Source organism: Oryctolagus cuniculus, chromosome 14, assembly GCF_964237555.1.
Source record: "Oryctolagus cuniculus chromosome 14, mOryCun1.1, whole genome shotgun sequence".
NCBI lineage: Eukaryota > Metazoa > Chordata > Mammalia > Lagomorpha > Leporidae > Oryctolagus > Oryctolagus cuniculus.
The window spans coordinates 66,034,023-66,057,639 of record NC_091445.1 but is presented as its reverse complement, the minus strand read 5'-3'; the positions used below and the strand labels follow the sequence as shown (position 1 = coordinate 66,057,639).

Genomic DNA, 23,617 nt, shown 5'->3' with positions numbered 1-23,617 from the left:
AGGTCTTCCATCTGGTGGTTCACGCTGCAAATACCCAAAATAGCTGAGGCTGGGGCCGGGCCAGGCAGAAGACAGGAGCTGGGAACTCAAGCAGGGTTTCCCTCTTGTGTGGCAAGGACCCAAATACCTGGGCCATCAGTTGCTGCCTCCCAGGGTGCACATGCACAGGAAACTGGAGTTGGAATTGGAACAAGAGACAAACCTAGAGACCTGGTGAGATGCAGGTGTTCTAAGTAGTGTCTTAACAAAACCCTGTCCACAATATATTTACATTTAATAAACAGATTAGTGCACACTGTTTAAACTTTTTTGTTAAGTGTGGAACTTAGTATCTCTCTCTTTTAAAGATTTATTTATTTATTTCAAAGAGTTACAGAGAGAGGTCTTTCATTCCCTGGTTAACTCCCCAATTGGCTGCAACGACCCGGGCTGTGCTGATCTGAAGCCAGGAGGCAGGAGCTTCTTCTGGGTCTCCCATGTGGGTGCAGAGGCCCAAGCACTTGGGCCATCTTGGACTGCTTTCCCAGGCCACAGCAGAGAGCTGCATTGGAAGTGGAGCAGCCGGGTCTCAAACCGGCACCCATGTGGGATGCTGGTGCTGCAGGCCAGAGTGTTAACCCCGCTGTGCCACAGTGCCAGCCCTGGAACTTCTTACCTTTATGAAAAGCATGAATATTCTGCAAGTAATAAACTTGCTCTCTAATCCAATCCTGATATAAAAAGTTTAAATTGCAAATTTTGTGAGGCATACATTCTTTTTCCTTACAAATATGACTTTGTTATTAGGGATGTGGAGGAAGTTTGGAACTGATAAGAATAATTATTGCATTGGCATTGGATAAATAAGAAGCCTTTGACTAGTATATACTAAGTTTTTGGTAAATATTTGATCTGGAAGAAAAGGTTTATGAAAGAGTATACAGTAAATTAACTGAGCCTTGTTCTGCCAGAGCTAAGTTAACATCCTCCCGGCCCCCCCTCCCCAATTTATTTATTTTCATTTTTTGAAAGTGAAAGATCTTGATCATCCATCCAATGATTCACTCCCTGAATGGCTACGACAGCCATGTCTGGGCCAAGCTGAAGCCAGGTGCCATAACTTAGTCTTTGTCTTCCATGTGAATAGCAGGGACCTGATATTTAGATCCATTACATGCTGCTTCCCAGGGTGTGCATTAGCCTGAGCTGGAATTGGAAAGGCAGCTGGGACTCAAACCAAGGCACTTGACATGGATGTGGGGCATCCCAAATAACGTCTTAGCTGATGAGCCAAGTGCGTGCCTCTGTTGCCGATTCTGAGCCATAGGTGTGGAATATTGTTGTATAACCCATGGGGATGGGCATTAACCAACAAGGTCAGTAGTATAATAAAGTAAGGAGCAAACTCCAATATGGAGTAGTAACAGCCATTAAGGTGGGTCTACATTAGGACAGTAACATGTTTCTGTTTTCTTGAAGTTTGTTTTTTTTTTTTTTCTGTGCTGTTTCTTGTTAGTGATTATAAACAGGTTTTTAGTTTGCCAGTAGTTGTAAGAAATGCTCAGTAATGTCTCTGAAATAGTGAAAGAGACTTTGTTGATGTCCTCACCCCTTTCTCAAAATTCTTTTTTGATTGGGATGTTCATCATTCTGCTAAAAAAGACCTGAACAGAGTCAAGTCTGTTTTCCTATTTGTTAATTGGCTTTTGGCACAGTAGATGGAGAAGGAATAGACATCTTCTGTTTTCTGGAGTTGATCTTTTGTGATGTGGCTGTGATGTGAATCTCTTCAGTGACTCTGCTGTTCCTTAAACTTCTCCCTGCAAATGTGCCTCTCATGAAGTGCCATAGTCTGTCCAATATAACAACCTCCCCAAATATAGAAGGACCAAAATGATAGCAAAAAGATCACAGATTTCATGGATATGGCTAAATATTTTTATAAGCATGTTAGTTGAGGGGCTGGCACTGTGACGTAGCTGGTTAAGCCACTGCCTGCAGTGTCAGCATCTCACATGGGTGCCAGTTTGAGCTGCTCTACTTCCAATCCAGTTCCCTGCTAATGCATCTGGGAAAACAAGAGGAAGATGGCCCAAGTGTTTGGGTCCCTTGCACCCATGTAGGAGACCCGGAAGTCTGGCCCAGCTCTAGCCTATGAGGCCATTTGGGGAGTGAACCAGTGGATAAAAGATCTCTCTTTCTCTGCCTCTCCCTCTCAGTTACTCTGCTTTTCAAATAAATAAATAAATCTTTTGAAAAAAGTTAGTTTATATATGTCATGATCTTTACCTAGTTAGTTTTTTTTAAGATATTAAACACTTGGGATACTTTTTGTCACAAGGAATAGAAAAATCCAACTCAGAGTAAGCACAACTATCTCTGGTTCTCTCAGAGCAAGGAAGGCTTGTGTACCTCTCTTGCTGGTTGGTCAGTGATACTATGTGCCATTTGACTTAGGCTTGTGTTCTTAAGCAGGCACTAGAAAGGGAGATAACATTACCTTTGGAAGATGATGGCCAACCCTTGGATGTGTATGTGTGTCATCTTCCAAAATACTTTTTTAGTGTAGGGGGGCAGGCAGGATAGGCACCTACACAGCAATAAGTATTGTTAGAGTTAAGATCAGAGAAAATTGGGATATAGATGCTTTATGAGTAGGCAAAACAGCCTGATTTTGACAAAAATTCTTTGCTATAACAGGATTAGCAATATAGTTAAGTCAAGACAATTTGGAATAGGTAGTTTTGAAATTAGTTATATTCATTGGTAAACTCAACATAGAAAAGGAATCTCATGGAATACGTAATATTGATAGGCAGAAAAACTCCCAGTATGATATTCCATGCTGATAGGAAATTTAATTTGGGAGAGAAGGTTGCTATAAATTCATAGTGATTTATTTTGTTTTCTGTTGCAAGCTAAAATATTTATTTGGTTGTTTGATGATAGCATTTTGGGAGGAAAGTTTAAACAAAAAACTATTAATTTGAGATTATACTTGAATTATGTTTTAAAAAAGATTTATTTAGGGGCCGGAATGGTGGTGCAGCATGTTAAACTGCTGCCTGCAATGCCAGCATCCTATATGGGCTACAATTCTAGTCCCAGTTGCTCTACTTCTGTTCCAGCTCCTGGCTAATGTGCCTGCGAAAGTAGTGGAGGATTGCCTCGAGGGCCACTTGTCATGCAGCTCGACAAGGCTAATGTGAAGTGTCAGAGGAATTCCACAGAACCATGATAGTCTTTTTAATATAATTTTTTGTTCGGTATCACTCAACATATATATTCAGTGCACACATTTAAGGGTCAGTACCACTCAATATATATATCATTAGTCCACAGATCATAACACATCTAGGAGTAAGACGATCTCTAAAAATATCCAGCAATAGTAATAAGTATGAAGCATAAAAAGCATAATCAATCTAAACACTCATGGCTAAGGGTGTATATGAATGCTGCATTCAGAGTCCAGAGTCCAAAGTCTTCGTTACCACTTGGAGAGCTGGATCTCAGAAGTCACTTACGGGCAGTGGTCGTGGAATGACTGGCACTCTGGGCAGTAGGCTCAGAGTTCCAAGTCGGATGGTGAGGTGAAGGGTTGGAGAGGTCACCGATGAGAAGTCCAGTCCGGTTCCAATGTCAGCTTCAGCAGCGGCTGGAACGTCCAGGCGAGGTTGGATCCAGTGGAGTAGTGAGCAGAGTTTCAGCCAGCAAAGACACAGGCAAAGTTTCAGCAGGATGTGGTGGATCTACTTGATCATCACTCGCATTGAGCCATGGTCCCTGAAGGGAAGCAGAGCAGTGGTGAGGCTAGCCTCTTTAGCCTCCTTCTAGAGTAGGTGGGCCGTGAGTGTGCTCTGGGGTGTCACCAATCACCGGCTCATCCTTTTTAGGTGTCACCAACCAGATGTTGGTGTTAGGGTGTGACCAATGGTGTGTTAAGTGTCTTCTGGGTGTGGCCAATCATGGTGCAGTAGTGTCGGTGAAGTAATGTTGTAGCCAGCTTTTATTTTATTTATTTATTTGACAGATTTAGACAGTGAGAGAGAGAGACAGAGAGAAAGGTCTTCCTTCCAGTGGTTCACCCCTGAAATGGCCACTATGGCCGGAGCTACGCCAATCCTAAGCCAGGAGCCACGTGCTTCCTCCTGGTCTCCCATGTGGATGCAGGGGCCCAAGCACTTGGGCCATCCTCCACTGCCCTCCCGGGCCACAGCAGAGAGCTGGACTGGAAGAGGAGCAACCGGGACTGGAACCCGGCGCCCATATGGATGCCTGTACCGAAGGCAGAGGATTAACCAAGTGAGCCATGGCGCCGGCTCCGGTTGGCTGCTTCTTATGATGTAATGTCCTCCTGTCCATATCAGGCTTCACCACCTGTGTCTGTTTCTGACAGATGGTCTGGGCAGTTCCTGGTGCTTAGTGGCCTTAGCTTAAGTAACTCCGTTTTTGTTCTGCTTAGTAGCATTAACTTAAGTAACTCCATTTTGGTTTTGCTTTTTCTCTTTCTTTTTGGGTTAGAGGTGCTCTGTAACTCTTGTGGGACTCCAGTGTGATTACCCACAACGATCACCCAGGTACTTGAGCCCCTGCAACCATGTGGGAGACCTGGAAGAAGCTCCTGGCTCCTGGCTTTGGCTTGGCCTGGCCCCAGCTATTTAGGGAATGAATCAGAAGATGGAAGACCAGGCACTGTATCTCTCCCTCTCTCTATATGTAGTTCTGCCTTTCAGATAAATAAATCTTAAAAGATTTTTTTATCTTAAAAGATTTATTTATCTGAAAGGCAGAGTTACAGGGAGCAAGAGAGAAAGATCTTCCTTCTGCTGGCTCACTCCCCAAAGGGCCACAACAACTGGGGCCAGGCCAGGCAGAAGCCAGGAGCCTGGAACTCCATCTGGATCTCCTATATGGGTGGCAGGAGCCCAAGCATTTGGGCCATCTTCTGCTGCTTTCCCAGGCACATTAAGGAGCTGGAGTGAACCAGATGAAAGAAGCTTTGAATATCCTCTCTGTCTCTCCTTCCTCTCTCTGTCACTCTGCCTTTCAAATACATATATAGATTGATACACAAATATTTCTTTCTTTTTTTTTTTTTTTTTTGACAGGCAGAGTGGACAGTGAGAGAGAGAGACAGAGAGAGAAAGGTCTTCCTTTGCCGTTGGTTCACCCTCCAATGGCCGCCGCTGCAGCCGGCGCACCGCGTTGATCCGATGGCAGGAGCCAGGATCCAGGTGCTTTTCCTGGTCTCCCATGGGGTGCAGGGCCCAAGCACCTGGGCCATCCTCCACTGCACTCCCTGGCCATAGCAGAGAGCTGGCCTGGAAGAGGGGCAACCGGGACAGAATCCGGCGCCCCGACCGGGACTAGAACCCGGTGTGCCGGCGCCGCAAGGTGGAGGATTAGCCTATTGAGCCACGGCGCCGGCCATACACAAATATTTCTTTAAAAAGGGGAAGAGGCAATTAAGTGTCCAAGTGTGAGTGCATATATATGTGGAGTGTGTGTCTCTTTAGAGGTTTACACAAACCTGCTTTAGTAGTTGTTCAGGGAAAAGTAGCAGGGAGACATTACACTGAATATCCTTTTTTGTTCTTGTTTGAGAGTCAGACAGGGTTCTTGTCTACAGGTTCACTCCCTAAATGACTGCCATAGTTGGGGCTGAGCTGGGTCCAAAGCTCAGAGCTGAAACACAATTCAGATCTCTTGTCTGGATGGCAGGAACCCATTTACTTGAGCCATCAATGCTGCATCCTAGTGACTGCATTGGTTGGAAGCTGGAACCAGAGCTAGGGCCTGAAATTACATCCATGTATTCCTGTGTGGTATATAGACATCTTAACCACTGGGCTAAACACATACTCCTCATATATTCTTTTGTACTTTTGTGTATTTGGTACATGCATTACGTATTCAAAATACCTAAAATTAAATCTGCAAAAAAAATCACATGAACATCATTATTACTGTATTATTTATGGGTTCTTATTTGTGTAGTAAAATCTATAGTGTGGGAAGCAAATTCCAAATTCAGGGTAGTGGTTACCTTTAGGGAGAGATGAAGAAGGAAGAAGGCGTCTATGTGTATCTGTAATGTTTTATTTCTTAAGCCGGTGGAAGTAATTGAGTGTTTGGTGGATGTTTTGGTATGTCTGACATGTTTTCTTTGAAAAAAAGTAGTTTAAATTTCCATCTGTAGCCTTTAAAACTATTCCTCTCCAGGATTAAGGTGTTTCCCTAATACTTTCAGCAGTGAAAGTTTTATTCTTGTAATTTAATAGTTAGGCCATTAGAATAACTTCAGTAGATATTTCTGTCTTTCTAGTATCTCTATCCTATTACAATCCTCTTTTTAAAAAGAAAAAAAAAGATCTATTTTATTTATTTGAAAGACAGAGTTAGAGGTAGAGCGAGAGAGAGAGAGAGAGGTCTTCCATCTGCTGGTTCACTCCCAAAATGACCACAAGAGCCAGAGCTGAGCTGATTTGAAGCCAGGATCCTGGAGCTTCTTTCGGGTCTCATGGGGTTGCAGGGGCTCATGGACTTGCGCCATCTTCTACTGCTTTCCCAGGCCATAGCACAAAACTGGATTGGAAGTAGAGCACCTGAGGCTCGAACCAGTGCCCACATGAGATACAGGTTCTGCAGGCAGGGGCTTTAACCCATTGTGCCACAGCACAGGCCCCTAAAATCCTCTCTTTCAAAGTCTAATATTGTTTCACTTCAGGATTATGTCTGAATAGAAGAGCATTTGTTACAATGTGTTATTATTAGATAAAGTTTCCTTTAGATTATAGTAGCATTTTTGTTAGTTAATACTTAGTTGACTAATATGCTATTTTTGTGGGACAGACATTGTGAATGCTTGTAATCACTGCTGTGTGTAGCCAGTAAGTCTTCCTTGGCCAAAATACCTTTTTCCATTTCATTCAAAAGCAACATATCAGTGCTGTTTTTTTTTTGTGTGTGTGTGTGTGTGTGTGAAATAGTAGCAGTGTGATGAGTGAAGTTTTTTTAAAAAGATTTTATTTATTTATTTGAGAGGTAGGGTTATAGACAGTGAGAGGAAAAGATGGAGAGAAAGGTCTTCCAACTACTGGTTCACTCCTCAAATGGCTGCAATGGCTGGAGGTGGGCCAATCTGAAGCAGGGAGCCACAAGCTTCTTTCAGGTCTCTCACCCTGGTGCAGGGGTGCAAGGACTTGGGCCATCTTTTACTGCTTTCCCAGGCCATGGCAGAAAACTGGATTGGAAGAGGAGCAGCTGGAACTAAAACCGGTGCCCATATGGGATGCCATTGTTGCAGGTGGACGTTTAGCCTACTAAGTAAAGTTTTGAACTTTGCAAAAGATTGAAATCCCTTAGTAATCTGTATTTCTTTTACTACATTCGTTAACTGTGGAAGTAGCAATGAGTTTGGCTGCAACCAAGTTTACTTAACAGAGAATCTGTAGCCTTGTTTTGAGAAAACAGTTCAAATTCTGGTATTGTACCCAGTACTTTTCCCCCTTCCACTGCAGAGAAATAGTAGGGTAGAGTGAATAGGTCAAAGACTTGGAGTCAGGGCCAATGTTGGTGTAGTAGGTTGGTTAAGCTGCTGCCTTAGATGCCAGCATCCCATATGGGCTCAGTTTCCAATGCTGGCTGCTCTACCTCCAATCCAGCTCCCTGCTAATGTGCCTGGGAAAGCAGTAGAAAATGACCCAAGTGGTTGGGCTCCTGCACCCATGTGGGAGACCTGGAAGAAGCTTTTGGCTTCTGGGTTTGGCCTGGTCTGCTCTGGCCGTCGTGGCCAATTGGAGAGTGACCAGCAGATGGAAGATCTCTGTTTCTTCTTTTCTCTTTCTGTAACTCTGACTTTCAAATAAATAAATAAAATCTTTGAGGAAAAAAAAAAAAGACTTGTAATTAGAAGACCTGTCCCAAGTTTGTCAAAATAGCTTTACTTTGACAAATTACATAGGTTCTTATAGCCGCAGTTTCTTTATCTGTAAAATAAGATGATACCTGCATCACAGATTTCTTATGAGACCTGAATGTAATATGGATGTTTCCTAAGCTGATACACTGTTTTAAAAAGTATTGCGCTATGGAAATTTTAATATTTTTAAAAGATTTATTTATTTGAAAGGCAGAGTTACAGAGAGAGAGGGAGAGAGAGATCTTCCATCTGCTGGTTCACTCCTCAGATGGCTATAATAGCCAGGGCTGTGCCAGGCTGAAGCTAGGAGCTTCTTCCGGGTCTCTTATGTGGTGCAGGGCCTACTTGGCTGTCCTCTGCTGCTTTTCCAGGCACATTAGCAGGAAGCTGGATTGGAAATGGAACAGCTGGGAGGTGAACCAGCACCCACATACAATGCAGGTAGAGGCTTAAACTGCTATGCCACAATTCTGTTCCCTGAAATTTTAATATTGAAGTATGTAGGTGAGTTAAAGGCAAATATATTTGTTCCCATAAGTAACAGATTATAATATGATAGCCTTAAATTACACAGATTTTGCTGGGATGAAGGAAGGAGGAGAATGGGTAAATTGGAGAGTCATCAGTCTTGGGACATTATTTCTAAACCTTGGAGGGAAAAGTTTGTGTCAGATTAAGATTGGGCTCTTTCAGGGCCGGCATTGTGGCACAGTAGGTTATCCTCTGCCTGCAGCACTGGCAGCGTCCCATATGGGCACCAGTTTGAGTCCCAGCTGCTTCTCTTCTGATCCAGCTCCCTGCTATGGTCTGAGAAAACAGTAGAAGATGGTCCAAGCGCTGGGGCCCCCGTACCTGCATGGGAGACCCAGGGGAAGCTCTTGGCTCCTGGCTCCAGCTCTGGCCATTGCGGCCATCTGGGGAGTAAACCAGCAGGTGAAAGACCTTTCTGTCTCTCCCACTCATTGTAACTCTCTCTCAAATAAGTAAATAAAATCTTAAAAAAAAAAAAAAAGATTGTGCTCTTCCCATTATATTTCTGTGCCATCATAATGATGTACATGAATATTCTGGCTGGTGGTCTTGAGAGCATCAACAATGCCAAAAGGAGAGGTGAGTTCCAGATTATTAGGCCATGCTTCAAAGTCATTGTCAAGTTTCTAACTGTGTTGGTGAAACATGGTTACATTGGTGAATTTGAAATCACTAGTGATCACAGAACTGAGAAAATTATGTGAACCTCACAGGTTAAATAAGTGTAGAGTGATCATCTTCAGGTTTGGTGGGCAACTTAAAGATCTGGAAAAATGGCAGAATGATCTGTTCTCATTCTGTCAGTTTGTTTTCACTATGCTGACAATTTCAGCTGACATGAACCAAGAAGAAGCAAAGATGAAACACACAGGAGAAAAAGTACTGTGATAAAAACATTTTCTTTTTTGAGAGGCAGAGTCAAATAAACAAAGTCTCCATCTGCTGACTTGCTCCCCAAATGTCTGCAACAACCAGGGCTGGAGCCAGGAGCTAGGAGTCAGGAATGCTATGCAGGTCTCCCATGAAGGTGACGGGAAGCCAGTTACTTGAGCCATTACTATTGACTTGCAGGGTCTGCATTGGGGGAAGCTTGAGTCAGGAGCTGGAGCTGGGAGTTGAACCTAAGCACTCTGATGTGGGTTACATGGATCTTAACTGATAGGCTAAATACCCGCTTTCTTGGGATTCTTTTTCTGGGGATGTAATATATACATACAAACAAAGTGCCTCAATGGGCCAAAAGAAAAGAGATTGAAGACTACTAAGTTGAACAAAGTTTGTGCTAGAACATAATACCGACTAGGATCAAGAAATCCTATACAGCTGAATGACTTCCAGGCTATCCTGTGTGAGAGCACAGGGTAATACTGATGCTCATACAAGCTGAACATTTGCTTGGTTCTCTGTCATCATGTTCCCCGGCCCGCGGGGTAATTATCTAGGACACAAGGAGGGCAGACCTGAATGGAGAGACAAACCAGACACAAGAAGGGAGATCAAGACAGTATTCTGATCAAGGTCCCACTTTATTGGAGACGGAGGCAGCTTATATAGTACAAGGCAAGGATTGTGGCAGTCGAGGGCAAGCAGGGGTCATTTTACAACATAGTCCGAAGGAATGGTTTTACAGGAGTTTTAAATCAACATCAGTTTGACAAGGGGAGTTACTGTGGGGTTTTACAGCCACCAAATACTCTTATAAGATACAAGAGGTCGTGAGGTCAGGGGGCACTGAAGCCAGAAGGCCAAGCGCCAACCGTATCAGTGATCTGTACAAATGGAGCTTTCTAGTGATTTGTAGTTGAAGGTTAATCTAAACAGAGGCCTATACAGGGAAACCAACACAGTGGCTCCCAACAATCATGTACAGTGTGTTCCATTTAAGTAATATGAATGTGTGTAGTACAGTTTAGAAAATGTTTTCCCAAAAGGTGAATTTAGTTAGCTTGTTAATTTAAATGGTATTTTAGGTAACTCACCTTTTTTCCAAAATATTTTATTTATTTGAAAGTAAGACTTACAGACACACACACAGATCTTCCATCCACTGGTTCACTCCCTGGGCCTGGGCCAGGTTGAAGCCAGGGATGTGGAGCGTCATCCACGTCTCCCATGTGGGTAGCAGGAGCACAAGCACTTGGGTCATCTGTTGCTTTCCCAGGCATGTTAGCAGGAAGCTGGATTGAAAGTAGAGCAGCTGGAACCTGAATTGGTGCCCATAAGGGATGACAGCATTACAGGCGGAGCTTAACCTGCTGCATCATGATGCTGGGGCACCATGAATTCACTTTTCAGCTGATAAAAATACTGTCTCAGTATGCTGGGGCTGCAGTAACAAAGTGCCTGGAAGGTGAATGACTTAATACAACAGAAAGTTATTCTCACATTCTGGAGGTCAGAAGGCTACATTGCCCTGAAGAAAGGCTCTAGTAGAGAATCTGATCTTTGCCTTTTCTAGCTCTGGTGGCTCCTGCTATTCCTTGGCTTGTGGTAGTATAATTTCTGTCTCTGTTCTGTCTTCAGATGGATGCCTTCTTTCTTTGTGTTTGAGTTCTCTCTTATTATTAAGAATTATTTATTTGAAAGAGTTACAGAGAGAGGTAGAGAGAGAGAGAGAGAGGGGTCTTTCATTCCACAGGCTCACTCTCCAAATGACTGCAACAACCAGATCTGAGCTGATCCGAAGCCAAGAGCCAGGAGCTTCTAATGGGTCTCCCACATGGGTGAGCCATTTTCCACTGCTTTCCCAGGCCATAGCAGAGAGCTGGATCAGAAGAGGAACAGCCAGGACTAGAACTGGCGCCCATATGGGATGCCGGCACTGCAGACTGGGGCTTTAACCCGCTGTGCCACAGTGCCGGCCTCTGTGTTCTCTCTTAAAGCACACTAGCCTTTACATATAGGGCCTACCCTAAATTCAAGATGATTTCATCTTGAGATCCTTAATTTTATCTGTAAGGACCTCATTTCACCCCATTTCCATGTAAGATAACATTCTGAGGTTCCAGGTTGACATGCATTTTGAGCAACACTCCTCAACCCATTATTGTGGTTAAATTTTATATATTTTTAGTTTTATGCTCCTTATTTTTCTCTTACATTTCATTTTTTTTAGTAACTTTTAAATTGGTTTGATAGACTATGTTAATAAAGTGTCATTGAAATTGACATGTGGCAGATTTTCAGTGACTGGATTCCTGTTCTGATACAGGAAAAGGATAGTTGTAGCAGAGCCTGACGTATAAATGCAGGTATTCCATAAGTATAAGTATTTCTTTTAAAGATTTATTTATTTGAAAGTCAGAGTTACACAGAGAGAGAAGAAGATGCAGAGAGAGAGGTCTTCCACCCAATGGTTCACTCCCCAGTTGGTCACAACGGCTGGAGCTGTGCTGATCCGAAGCCAGGAGCCAAGAGATTCTTCTGGGTCTCCCACATGGGTGCAGGGGCCCAAGGACTTGGGCCATCTTTTACTGCTTTCCCAGGCCACAACAGAGAGCTGGATCAGAAGTGGAGCAGCCGGGATTCAAACCGGTGCCCATATGGGATGCTGGCATTGCAGGAGGTGGGTTTACCCCGCTATACTACAGCATTGGCTCCAATAAGTAATTCTTAAAAAATGAATTTTTAGGGGGCTGGCATCATGCCGTAGTGGCTGAAGCCACTGTTTACAGTGCCAGCATGCAATATGGGTACTGGTTAGTGTCCCAGCTGCTCCACTTCTGATGCAGCTACCTGCTAATGGCCTGGGAAAGTAGTGGAGTATGGTCCTAGTACTTGATCTCTGCCATCCATGTGGGAGACACGGATGAAGCTCCTGGCTTTGGCCCAGTCGAGCCCTGGCTGTTGGCAGGCATCTGGGGAGTGAACCAGTAGATGGAAGATCTCTTTCTCTCCCTTTCTGTAACTCTTTCAAATAAATAAATCTTCATTTAAAAAAAAGAAAGAATTTTTAGAACAGTTTCTATTAGTTTCGGGGAATTGAGCCTATTCATCTCAAAACTACAGGACAATAAATTAGAAACTCTTCTGATATGTTTAACTTTTATTTCTGTTTTATTAATAGGATGTATACATTTGTATTCTAATATACAGTGTCTTCAGAACTACCTTTCTTGAAACATTTATCACATTTCACTAATTTTGAGTCAGACTTAGGTTGAAATTTTGGCTTTGCCACTCATTAGCTGTGTACCTTTGGGCAAGTTATATCATTTTGCTGAACTTCAATTTCCTGTAAAATGTTGCTAATACTCATCTTCAGGGCTGGTGAGAGAGCATGTTTGGATCCAAATTGGGTATGTCAGAAATACTAACTAGTGAGCTGTATACCTTAATTACATTATGTTTTATAGATCGACTACATTTTATATTGTAAAAATTATAATTTGTAAGTCAAATGACCTGTGTTTTTTTTCCCCCTCTAACTTTTCTATGATCAAAGAAGTATTCTTGTAGTTTTTACGTAATAGATAAAGTCACTGTCAGGGAGTGGTGCTATAAGTAAATACACATATGCCTAAGAATAATCAGTTGAACTTTAACTAAAGTCAGGAAATTGGTTGAACTTTGGAAGTTGGAAATCTCAGCAATGGTGGTGGTGGTAGAGCAGGTTGGTGAGAATGAAACTTGTGGGAATGGGAACTAGATGCATGAAAATGATGGTATTATTTATGTAGTACTTATATGTCTGCATAAAAGAATGCTTTAGAATCTAAAAGAGTGCAGATCAAAGAACTGAGATAAGACTGGCTGTTCAGATATTAAAGCAGATAATTCAGTTCTAGGAACAACAGAAAATCAATAACCCTAACTAGTAGTAGCTAGGGGCCAGTGCTGTGGTGTAGTGGGTGAAGCTGCTGCCTCTGACACCGGCATCCCTTATTGGCACTGGTTTAAGTACTGGCTGCTCCACTTCTGATCCAGCTTCCTGCTAATGTGCCTGGGAAAGCAGTGGAAGATGGCCCAAGTACTTGGGTCCCTGCACCTGTGTGGGAGACCCAGAAGAAGAAACTGGCTTCAGATCGGCCCAGCCTCAGCTGTTGTGGCCATTTGGGGAGTGAACCAGTGGATGGAAGGCTTCTCTCTTTGCTTCTGCCTCTCTGTAACTCGGCTTTCCAAATAAATAAATCTTTTAAAAAAATTAGTAGTAGCTAACATTTATTTATTGATCATTCACTGTGTGGCAGGCATTCTGGAAAGTGCCTTACAAACACTACTTCATGTATTCATCACAGTCACTGTTATGGAGTATGTGGTATTCTTATTTTTACAAATGAGTAAATAGAAGGTTAAAGTTTTTATACTTGCCAAGTCAAACATCTATTAAGTACCTTCAAACAGGATTAAACTAAAGTCTGTCATGATGGAGTTTTTTGGAATGATGGAACTGCTGTATATCCTAGTATAATGGTGGTTACATCAATTTCTACACCTGTTAAAGACTATAGAACTGTATATCCCCTTAGTAGTTCAATTTATATGTATGGTAATTTTAAAGTACAAAAATATATACAGCAAAAAGAAAGTCTCTTTTCTTTTTCTTTCTTGTCTTAGCCTTCTAGCTTTCCCTTCTATAAGAGATCACTTTTACCGTTTTCTTAGTATTTTTCATTCAGATTCATTCTGAAACATTTGAACATGCAGGGCAAATATTGGGCAGAAGAGAAAAGAACTTAAATCTGTTCACATATTTTCTGAGAATGCTAACCTTACTACTCTTAGAATAGATCTAAATATATTATTAGTCAAGCCTTATATTTATTAAAATTATTTCTCTTACAGTTGGCAAACATGAATTGACTGGGCATAAAGTTGCCGTGAAGATACTCAATCGACAGAAAATTCGAAGCCTGGATGTGGTAGGAAAAATCCGCAGAGAAATTCAGAACCTCAAGCTTTTCAGGCATCCTCATATAATTAAATTGTAAGCTTGTTCACATTAAACATGGTTCAGTCATCTTTTTATCACTTTTGTTAATCTACTTCATCTTCCTCTGAGAAATATTACTGATATTTCTGTTTCCTGAGGGTTTTGCAAAGTTTCTTCCTGCTCATGTATTTTTTCTAACCCTGTTTGGTCAGTTAAGCCTGTCTTTGTGTTTTGACCTTGTGCTTCTTAGCTATTATCCTTCTTATTCTTTCATCTTCTGGACAGATGTCCTTCTGACTGACAGTGTTCCATGCCCCTATTGCTATTGAACCAGCAATGATTTGCTAGTAAAAACAACCTAAATTTCCACATAATGTCACTTAGCCTCACTAATGACAATGCAGTGAAAAAGATTTCCCCTCATCCTATTTATATCTGATCATACATATAACAAAACTATAGGAATCTATTATTTGAAAAGGGCAGTAATCCAGTAACCCTTCTATTGTATTGCTACCAGTTGTAGCACCTACAGGTAATAAATTTACTATTCACTTCCTGCTTTGTTATGCAAGCTATAATTTGAAACCTCACAGCCTTTTCTAATGAACTGGATGACTCAAAATTTGTTTCACTGTCACCTCTTCTCATTTGTTGAGGTATATGTTATTTTTAAGGATTTGTTTATTTGAAAGGCAAAACAACAGAGATAGGAAGAAACAGTAAGAGAGAGAGAGAGAAAAAATCTTCTATCTGCTGGTTTACTGCCCAAATAGCTGCAAGAGTCAGGGTTGGTTCAGGCCATTGCCAGGAGCCTGGAACTCCATCCAGGTCTCTGACCTGGGGAGCAGGGGCCCAAGTACTTGGACCATCATCTGTAGCTTTCCTGGGCACATTAAAAGGGAGCTGGTTTGGAAGTGGAACAGCTGTTACTTGAACCCAAGCACTCCAATATAGGATGCCAGCATTGTAAGCAGCTGTTTAACTTGTTGCACCACAATGCTGGCATATATATATATATATATATATATATATATATATATATATAAAATTTATTTGAAAGGCAGAAAGAGAGAGGTCTCTCGTCCACTGGTTTACTCCCCAAATGGCTGCATTGGCTGGAGCTGGGCCAATCTGAAGCCAGGAGCAGGAGTTCCTTCGAGTCTCTCGTGGGTATGGGGCCCAAGGTCTTGGGCCATCTTCTACTGCTTTCCCAGGCCATAACAGAAAGCTGGATGGGAAGTGGAGCAGCTGGGACTTGAACCAGCACATATATGGAATTCCAGCACTGCAGGTGGCAGCTTTATCTGCTATGCCACAGTACGCTGGCCTCATGTTGAGATGGTATTAAGTAACATCTGTATGCTACTGTTCCCTAAATGTGTATATCCTGCTTTGAAACTTCTAAACTCTAGACTCACAAGCTCACTGCTGATTTTACAGCTCCATTTGGATGTATGTGAGGCATTTCAAACCCTATGTGGCCAAAGCTGAACTCTGTTACCCTCTTAAACCTGCTCTTCCCATAGTTTTCACCATCTCCATTAATAGCCAGTTACCAAGAGGAAAAACTTAGGAACCATCCTTAATTTCCCTATTTCTCCCACTTCCTACCATCTGTTCCATTTTATCCTTTAAAATATATCTAGGATTTGACTATTTCTGAGTTTCTTTATTTCCATCAAACTGGTCTGAACCATCTTAATTTCTCATGACTACTGCAGTAGCCTTCTGCTTCCACCTTTACCATCTCTTCAGTCAGTTCTTTATACTGCTGCCATTGTTATCCTTGTAACATGTCAGACCATGGGACTCCTCTGTTAGAAACCTTTAGTAGTTTTTCATCATGGCAAGTAGAGCTCTGTGGCCTTTGGCCTCCAGTTACACTTTTGTTTCCACATTGTATTTCTCTTTCCCAGCTTACTCCACTCTAGCCTCCTTACCATTCCTCAGATATGCCAAGTAGCTTCCACCTGAGGACCTTTGCACTTGCTGTTAACTCCTGCCTGGTTCCCTTTCCTAGAAATAGACATTGTTGGCTCCCTTACTTCCTCAGGCTTTGCCCAAATATTACTTTATTAGAGACCTTCCTTGAGCCCTCCATATAAAACAGTTTATTTCTCTTTATAGCAGGTTCTACCACCTGAGATATTGCCTATTTATTTAGTATCTGTTTCCTGGTGCCTAGAACTTGAACACCATGGGAGCAGAGAATCCATTTTGTTCCCTGCAGTTTTTCTAGCTTCTAGCATAATACCTGGTATATTACAAGTACTTAGCAGATATTTATTGAATGGATATACATGTTTTAATATTAGTAGATAATGTTTTCTCTCACCAGGTACCAGGTCATCAGTACACCATCTGATATTTTCATGGTGATGGAATATGTCTCAGGAGGAGAGCTATTTGATTATATCTGTAAAAATGGAAGGGTAAGCGGTTCTGATTTAATCCTGTGTATATTTTGTAACGCCCCTTATTCTTTACTAGCATCATGTCAGAAAGCAATTTTAATAGGTATATTTAATAACTCATTTCCTTGGGTATGTATTTGTTTAGTATCATAGACTATTTAGAGTTAGAAAGGGCCTTAAAGATTATCTTCCTAGAGTGCTTACATAGATGTGGTATAGAGCCTCACAGTTTATATACTTGCTCAAGCTCACTTTATTTATTAAAGAAAGAGTTGGATTGAGACCCTAGAACTCATAATCCTCACACTTAATGCTTTTGGAATATACAATTTTTAAAAATTGTGTCTTGAAGTATATAATTAATTCTTAGAAAATATATTATTGAATACTTAAAATCTAGACCTTGCTAGTCCACCCTAGCTACATTTAAATTGCATTCATTTTTTGGTTTCAGAAATCTGATGTACCTGGAGTAGTAACAGGCTTCATGAAGGAGGTAGGACCTAGACTTAAAGAATTTAGAGCTGGAAGGAACTTCAGAAGATATTTTGAATAATACTTTAAGTTAACCAGTATTTTCAAAAGCTGAACCCCGCCCCCTGCCCATACTTTTTTCATTCCTAGGTATGTGGTCTGCAAAATCCCCTTTCTGAAAGATTCATATCAGCACTGAGAAGACAATTTCTCTTACTCCCAATCTAAAGTTATTTATGTTACATCTTCATTTGTTCTACATAGCATTTTTAAAAAGATTTATTTTTTATTTGAATGGCATAGTTACAGAGAGAGAGAGATTTTCTACTGGTTCACTTGCCAAATGGCCTTTAAGGCTGGGCTAGCCAGGATGAAGCCAGACGCTAGAAACTTCATCCCATGTGGGTGCAGAGGTCCAAACCCTTGGTTCTTCCGCGGTACATAGCGTATTTTACTTTCACCAAAATCAAAGACATTAACTAAGTTAATTTTTCATTTTACTATTTCTTTTTTTAAGTTTTTTTTATTTGAAAGGCAGAGTGACAGAGAGAGAGGGAGAGAATCCAGTGGTTCACTTCCCAGATGACTGTAACATCCAGGGTTGGGCCAGGTCAGGGGCAAGAGCCAGGAACCCCATCCTAGTTTCCCACATGAATGGCAGAGAGATGGCACTGTGATATGGGATGCAGGCGTTCCAAGCAGTGACTTAACCTGCTGCTGAGTAACACCTGCCCCATGATTTTACTGTTTCTTTTTTTAGAAAAAGATTTATGTATTAATTTATTTGAAAGGCAGAGAGAGAGAGAGAAGAGAGACAGAGATAGAGATATCATCCATCTGCTGGTTTACTCCCCAGATGCCTTTAACAGCCAGGGATGAACCAGACTGAGGCCAGGAGCCTGGAACTCTATCTGGGTCTCCCATATGGGTGGCAGGGTCTCAGGTACTTGAGACATCATCCTCTGCTTTCCTAGGCACACTCCAAAGTAGAGCAGCTAGACTCACTGTACTCTGTCTGATACGGGATTGGGCATTCCAAGTGGTGGCCTAACCTGTAGTGCTGTAGTTCCTACCCTGATTTTGCTATTTCTTAGCATGGTTTGTTTCTATTTCTACTTCAGGCATTCTCCTTTAATTACTTCCCCCTCCCCCATGCTGCACCAGGCAGCTTTGCCTGGAAAAAAAACAAGCCCAAGTTGAATTAATGCCCTATTTTCATAACTTTTCCATTTTCATTCTGTGTCATTTTGTTTGACATTATAGGAATTTCTTCATTTTGTCTGCTGATTAACATTAAAATTTCAGCCATCATATTTTCTGTTTCAAAGATCTTTCTTGCTTTCTCTTTGTCTTCTGCATATAGCCCTTCAAGAGATGTTTGGTGATTTTTGTTGTCCACTTGTATTTAAGAATGAAGCACTAAATGCCAAGCTCCTGTTGGTAGAATTTACTGATTGTGAGGCCTTCCCATAGGTTGAATTGGTAGGTAGTGTTTCTTATATCTGATACTTGTTCCAGAAGAAACCTTCTAATCTTGACAGTATTATCAGCCTTGTGCCACTGCTCTAGGAGCTGAGTGAAGAGTGCACAGGTCTCACTAATCAGTGTGTTGACTTTCACTTAATCCCTGTGTTTTCCTCATGATGCCTCATCCTTGCCTTGGTTATCTTTGAGAACAGAGTTGTTCATCTTACTAGAGTATACCATAAATCTATTCTTCAGTAGGGATGATTACGTTTCTTACTTCAGTCAGTTCTGTATTCAGCCCACTCTCCCTTCTACCTTCAGAAGTTCCTGATATTTCCAGGGTCGGAGCCTTTGCAAGGTTCTTTGTACAGATGAATTTATTTCTTACTCATTTCCATTCCTGTAGGCTTAGGTTTCTTCTTTCTGTTGTTGCCTAAGTATTTATCACTGTTCCATCCAGTGTACAACTTGGCCAGTCCTCCTGATTACTGCTGTCTCTTCTCTTGCTCTTTTTGTCTTTATTTGCCTCTTGTATTGGTAGTGTCATTTTATTGATGTTTCAAGGAACGAAGACAAAAGATTCTATCTGCTGTGTCTAGCATGCACTGATTTTTCTCTTTCTTTATAGACATCTTTTCCTTTATCCTTTGTACTGTATTTGTAATGAATATAAAATTTTTCATTTTTGTAGCCTACCTAGGTATTTTACTTATATTCTGTTTAAGTGATTAAATTTTTCCTGTTTCATATTTTGAACAGATATTCTTTTTCATGAACCTACATTTCTTATAGAAATAAAAATATTTGATTGCTAAAATATTAGTTTTTTTTCCCCTAGAGTAAGGGTGCCCCATAGCACTTCAGTAGTATTTTAATTTTGCTTTGAAAACAAGTTACTGATTTTTTTCTCCCAGATCATCCATTCCCTTTAATGTGTGAAATTCTGGTTTTAGAATGCTAACTCATGACTTGTGTTAGAAGATTACATACTAGAGTCCCTTTGCCTAGAGAATTAATAGCTTACTTATTAAAATGACTTCTTGGGTGTAGGCATGTCCATTAGTTATTAGTTATGTTGAGAAAACATCATAAAAATATAGCTAGAGAAGTTCTTAAAGCATACTTTTAAAAAGGTAGTTGTGGCATCACATGCGATTTTTTCATTAAGCACCAAAGATAAATGTTTTTACATTTTATGATGAATTAAGGTTTTTCTTTGTTAAAATTAAAATGTCTTTAATTTCTTAGGACTATAATGTCATTGCTTGCTAACGTATTAATTGTGCTTAAATGTTTCCCCTCGTAGTCTAAAATAGTATCTCCCACCTCAGCATCACTCTCTATATTCTTACTTTGCTTTCATTTTCTACAAAGCACTATTACTCCTTGATGTTATGCTTATTTATTGTATATTTTTGTCAACTATATTAGGGTCTTTGTTTTTATCTATTGCTATATCATGTTTAAAACAGTGTGTAGTACAATGAAGGTGTCCAAAAATACTTCATATCTGTTATAGGAATGAAGGATTAAATATTTCCATATGGGCAAAAACATGCATAGTTTTAAATAAGAATTACAACTTTGAAGTTACTTTCCTCTATATTTCATGTTGTAATGCAGTCATAATGCCAATGAAAAATACCAGAAAGTTGAGTTACTGATTTGGGTTCCAGGATCTTCTTAGTATTTCTGTTTTGTACTGCATGTATCTACTTTGTATTTCAAAAATGTCTCATGAGTAAAATTCATTTGGAAGATTTCATACATTTTGACACTTTTATAGGTAGAAGTATTTATTTTGAGAGACACACCTTTAAGATACTTCTCTTCCTTTCTTAGCTGGATGAGAAAGAAAGTCGACGTTTGTTTCAACAAATCCTTTCTGGGGTGGATTATTGTCACAGGCATATGGTGGTCCATAGAGATTTGAAACCTGAAAATGTCCTGCTTGATGCACACATGAATGCAAAGATAGCTGATTTTGGTAAGGATATTTTTATAGTTTCATATGTTCATATTTTTCATGAACATACCTAGCATTTTCCAGATAACTTTTATGTTATGTAATTGATTATTCAGAAGTATTCTTTCTGTTTTGTTTATGAACATACGAAAATGAGCATTCTCTTTTCTTAGCTTTGTTTCTATAACTGGGTTTTAGGATAGTAGGTAAACAATTTAAGTTGGTAGTATTAGAGAACTTGTTTGAAAAGGGACTGTTATTTATGAAGGGAATGTAGCAACCTTAGTTCCTGTTTTTTGAGTCAGATATGGGGAACAAGGGAGGTGAGTGTGATGGAATTATTAAAAACTTGGAAGCTAGAAGGTGAACTTATATGAACAAAATTATATATTAAAAAATCAAATATTTAAGTATTAGAAAATCATCATTTCAGCTTAAGAAATATTATTTGACTCTTAAAAATGAATTTATTTTTCCTTTATAAATTCACTTTGTATTTAATGGGGTTTTGTTTTTATTTTTGCCCTTGGAAAATCCTGAGTAGCTAATTTTGTGCACTTTCAGGTCTTTCAAACATGATGTCAGATGGTGAATTTTTAAGAACAAGTTGTGGCTCACCCAACTATGCTGCACCAGAAGTAATTTCTGGAAGGTAGTATTTGACACTCTCCCACCCCTAATATATTTGTAATTGTCTTTTTCTCCTAGATTTTGTTAGTCTGTAGTGTCATATTTAATTCTAATGAAAGAAATATAAAGTTCATTATTTTCTTATCTGGGAGTATTTTTTCATTTTTTTAAAGGTTTATATGAGAGCAGAGTTACAGAGAGAGGGAAAGACAGAGACGTCTTCCATTTGCTGGTTCATTCTCCAGATGGCCTCAACATCTGGAGCTGGGCTGATCCGAAGCCAGGAGCCAAGAGTGTCTTCCCAGTCTCCCACATGTGTGCAGGGGCCCAAGCACTTGAGCCATCTTCAGCTGCTTTCCCAGGCCATTAGCAGGGAGCTGGATTGGAAGTTGAGCAGCCTGGACTTGAACTGGCATCCATATGGGAGGCAGAGGCTTAACCTACTATGCCACAGTGCTAGCCCCTGGGAGTATTATTTTTTTTTTAAATTTTTATTTATTTATTTGAGAGGTGGAGTTACAGAGAGAGGGAGAGACAGAGAGAAACATCTTCTATCTGCTGCTTCATTCCCCAGATGGCCTCAATGGCCAGAGCTGGGCCTGAATCAAAGCCAGGAGCCAGGAGGTTCTTCTAGGTCTCCCACCTGGGTTCAGGGGCTCAGGCACTTGGGCCATCTTCTACTGCTTTCCCAGGCTATAGCAGAGAGCTGTATTGGAAGCGGAGCAGCCAGGACTCGAACAAGTGCCTCAATGGGATGCTGGTACCACAAGTGCAGAGGCTTAGCCTGCTATACCACAGTTCTGGCTGCGGGAGTATTCTTTTTAAAAATAAAACATTGTAAGTGGATGAGAGTTAATGACTCCATTTATAGGGGAGATTGTTGGTTTGCCGCTCAACATTATGTTAAAGTAGGTGGATGAAAGTACTTTCATTTTTTCCCTAGCTGAGTTTTAAGTAGGTAAAATACTGAAAAGTTGAGTAACACAGAAGCACTCAGTAACTAGGAATGGTTTATTGTGTACTTAGATTAAAAGTATAATGTGTAGCTTTATTTTTTCAAGAGATGGCTTTAGGTTTTCTGATAAGAAAGAATCTTGGAGAATTGAACTGAAATACTGATAAAATCTTCAGACTTCATTTATGTTGAATCTTCATTCCCTAAATCTTTCAAGAAACCAATAATATAAGAATTTTATGCTGCCAACTTAGTAACCACCAGCATTGAGAACATGAAGATTTGAGCACAGCTTTTTTTTTTTCTCAAGATTTATTTATTTGAAAGGCAAAGTTACAGAGAGAGAGAGAGAGAGAGAGAGAAAGAGAGAAAGAGAGAAAGAGAGAAAGAGATAGCTTCCATATGCTGGTTCACTCCCTAAGTGGCTTCAATGGCCAGGGCTGAGCCAGGCCAAAGCCAGGAGCCAGGAGCTTCTTTCAGATCTCCCACATAGGTACAGGAACCTGAGGATTTGGGCCATCCTTTGCTGCTTTCCCAGGCACGTTAGCAAGGAGTGGGATTGGAAGTGGAGAAGCTGGAATTTGACCTGGAACCCATATGGGTTGCCCGCATTGCAGGCGGCGGCTTAACCTCATATGTCAGAATGCCAGCCTTGAGTGCAGCTTTTTAAGTAGTTTAGAAAACAAGAAAATTTAATTTTTCTCAGAATAACCTTTTGTTCTTCACTATATCACTGAAATTAAAAACACAGAAACTTGTTTGTTTACTAGCTTTTATAATTTTTAATAACTTTTCATCCAAATCACATTTCTTTCTTTATTTGATATTTTGATTAACTCAGTGCAGAAACACTAGCATTTTCTATTTTGATGAGCTTGCTTGCCTAGAGTATTCAAAAGAACTGGTATTTGTGTAAAGGCAAGAAGAATACCTAATTTTTAGATAAATCAAGTTTCATCATTAATATCTAGTGTCCACAATTCTTTTTATATTATATTTTTTGTGTCTTTCTTAATTCTTCTGGAAACAAAACAGTTTAGGTCCTGGATATTAGAGACTATGTGATTAAATAAATAAGAAAAAATGTGGTAGCAAAGACTGACTGATATCTAGTTTTCCCAGTTTGGATAAGGTTTTTCTTTGAAGAAACTTGTACTCTCAAAAATATATCTCTTGATCAGTTCAACAATCTCTTTTTGTTAATTCAATGAAATCCTTTCCCTGAAGCCAGACTTTGAATGCGGGATCTAACTAGTCTTTATCTTACGGCAGTTGGGGGTGATCGAACTAGTCTGCAGCTTAAGGCAAGTGTTTATGGTGTACTGCAAATTGATTAAAATCTTTCGTGAACCACTTGGCTTGGCTTTCTTCCACAGCCTCAGGCTCCTTTTACCTTGGTAGG

At 40.5% G+C, this 23,617-nt stretch overlaps 1 protein-coding gene and 1 pseudogene across 6 annotated transcripts in view; both read left to right on the top strand.

Annotated features, from left to right (window-relative positions):
• Positions 1 to 23,617, top strand: part of PRKAA1 (protein kinase AMP-activated catalytic subunit alpha 1) — a 32,033-nt gene that overhangs the window by 978 nt on the left and 7,438 nt on the right. Inside the window, exons 2-6 of one of the 6 annotated variants that reach the window (XM_070056673.1) lie at positions 14,219 to 14,360; positions 16,648 to 16,741; positions 17,178 to 17,219; positions 20,507 to 20,651; positions 21,195 to 21,282. In XM_070056673.1, coding sequence (XP_069912774.1) covers positions 14,219 to 14,360; positions 16,648 to 16,741; positions 17,178 to 17,219; positions 20,507 to 20,651; positions 21,195 to 21,282 — 511 coding nt within the window. Of the gene's footprint in view, positions 1 to 14,218; positions 14,361 to 16,647; positions 16,742 to 17,177; positions 17,220 to 18,560; positions 18,680 to 20,506; positions 20,652 to 21,194; positions 21,283 to 23,617 lie in introns of those variants that run through there. The other 5 variants (XM_070056674.1, XM_051853781.2, XM_051853782.2 and 2 more) reach the window with 5 other exon arrangements.
• On the top strand, positions 8,823 to 9,460 carry LOC138845186 (small ribosomal subunit protein uS8 pseudogene; annotated as a pseudogene).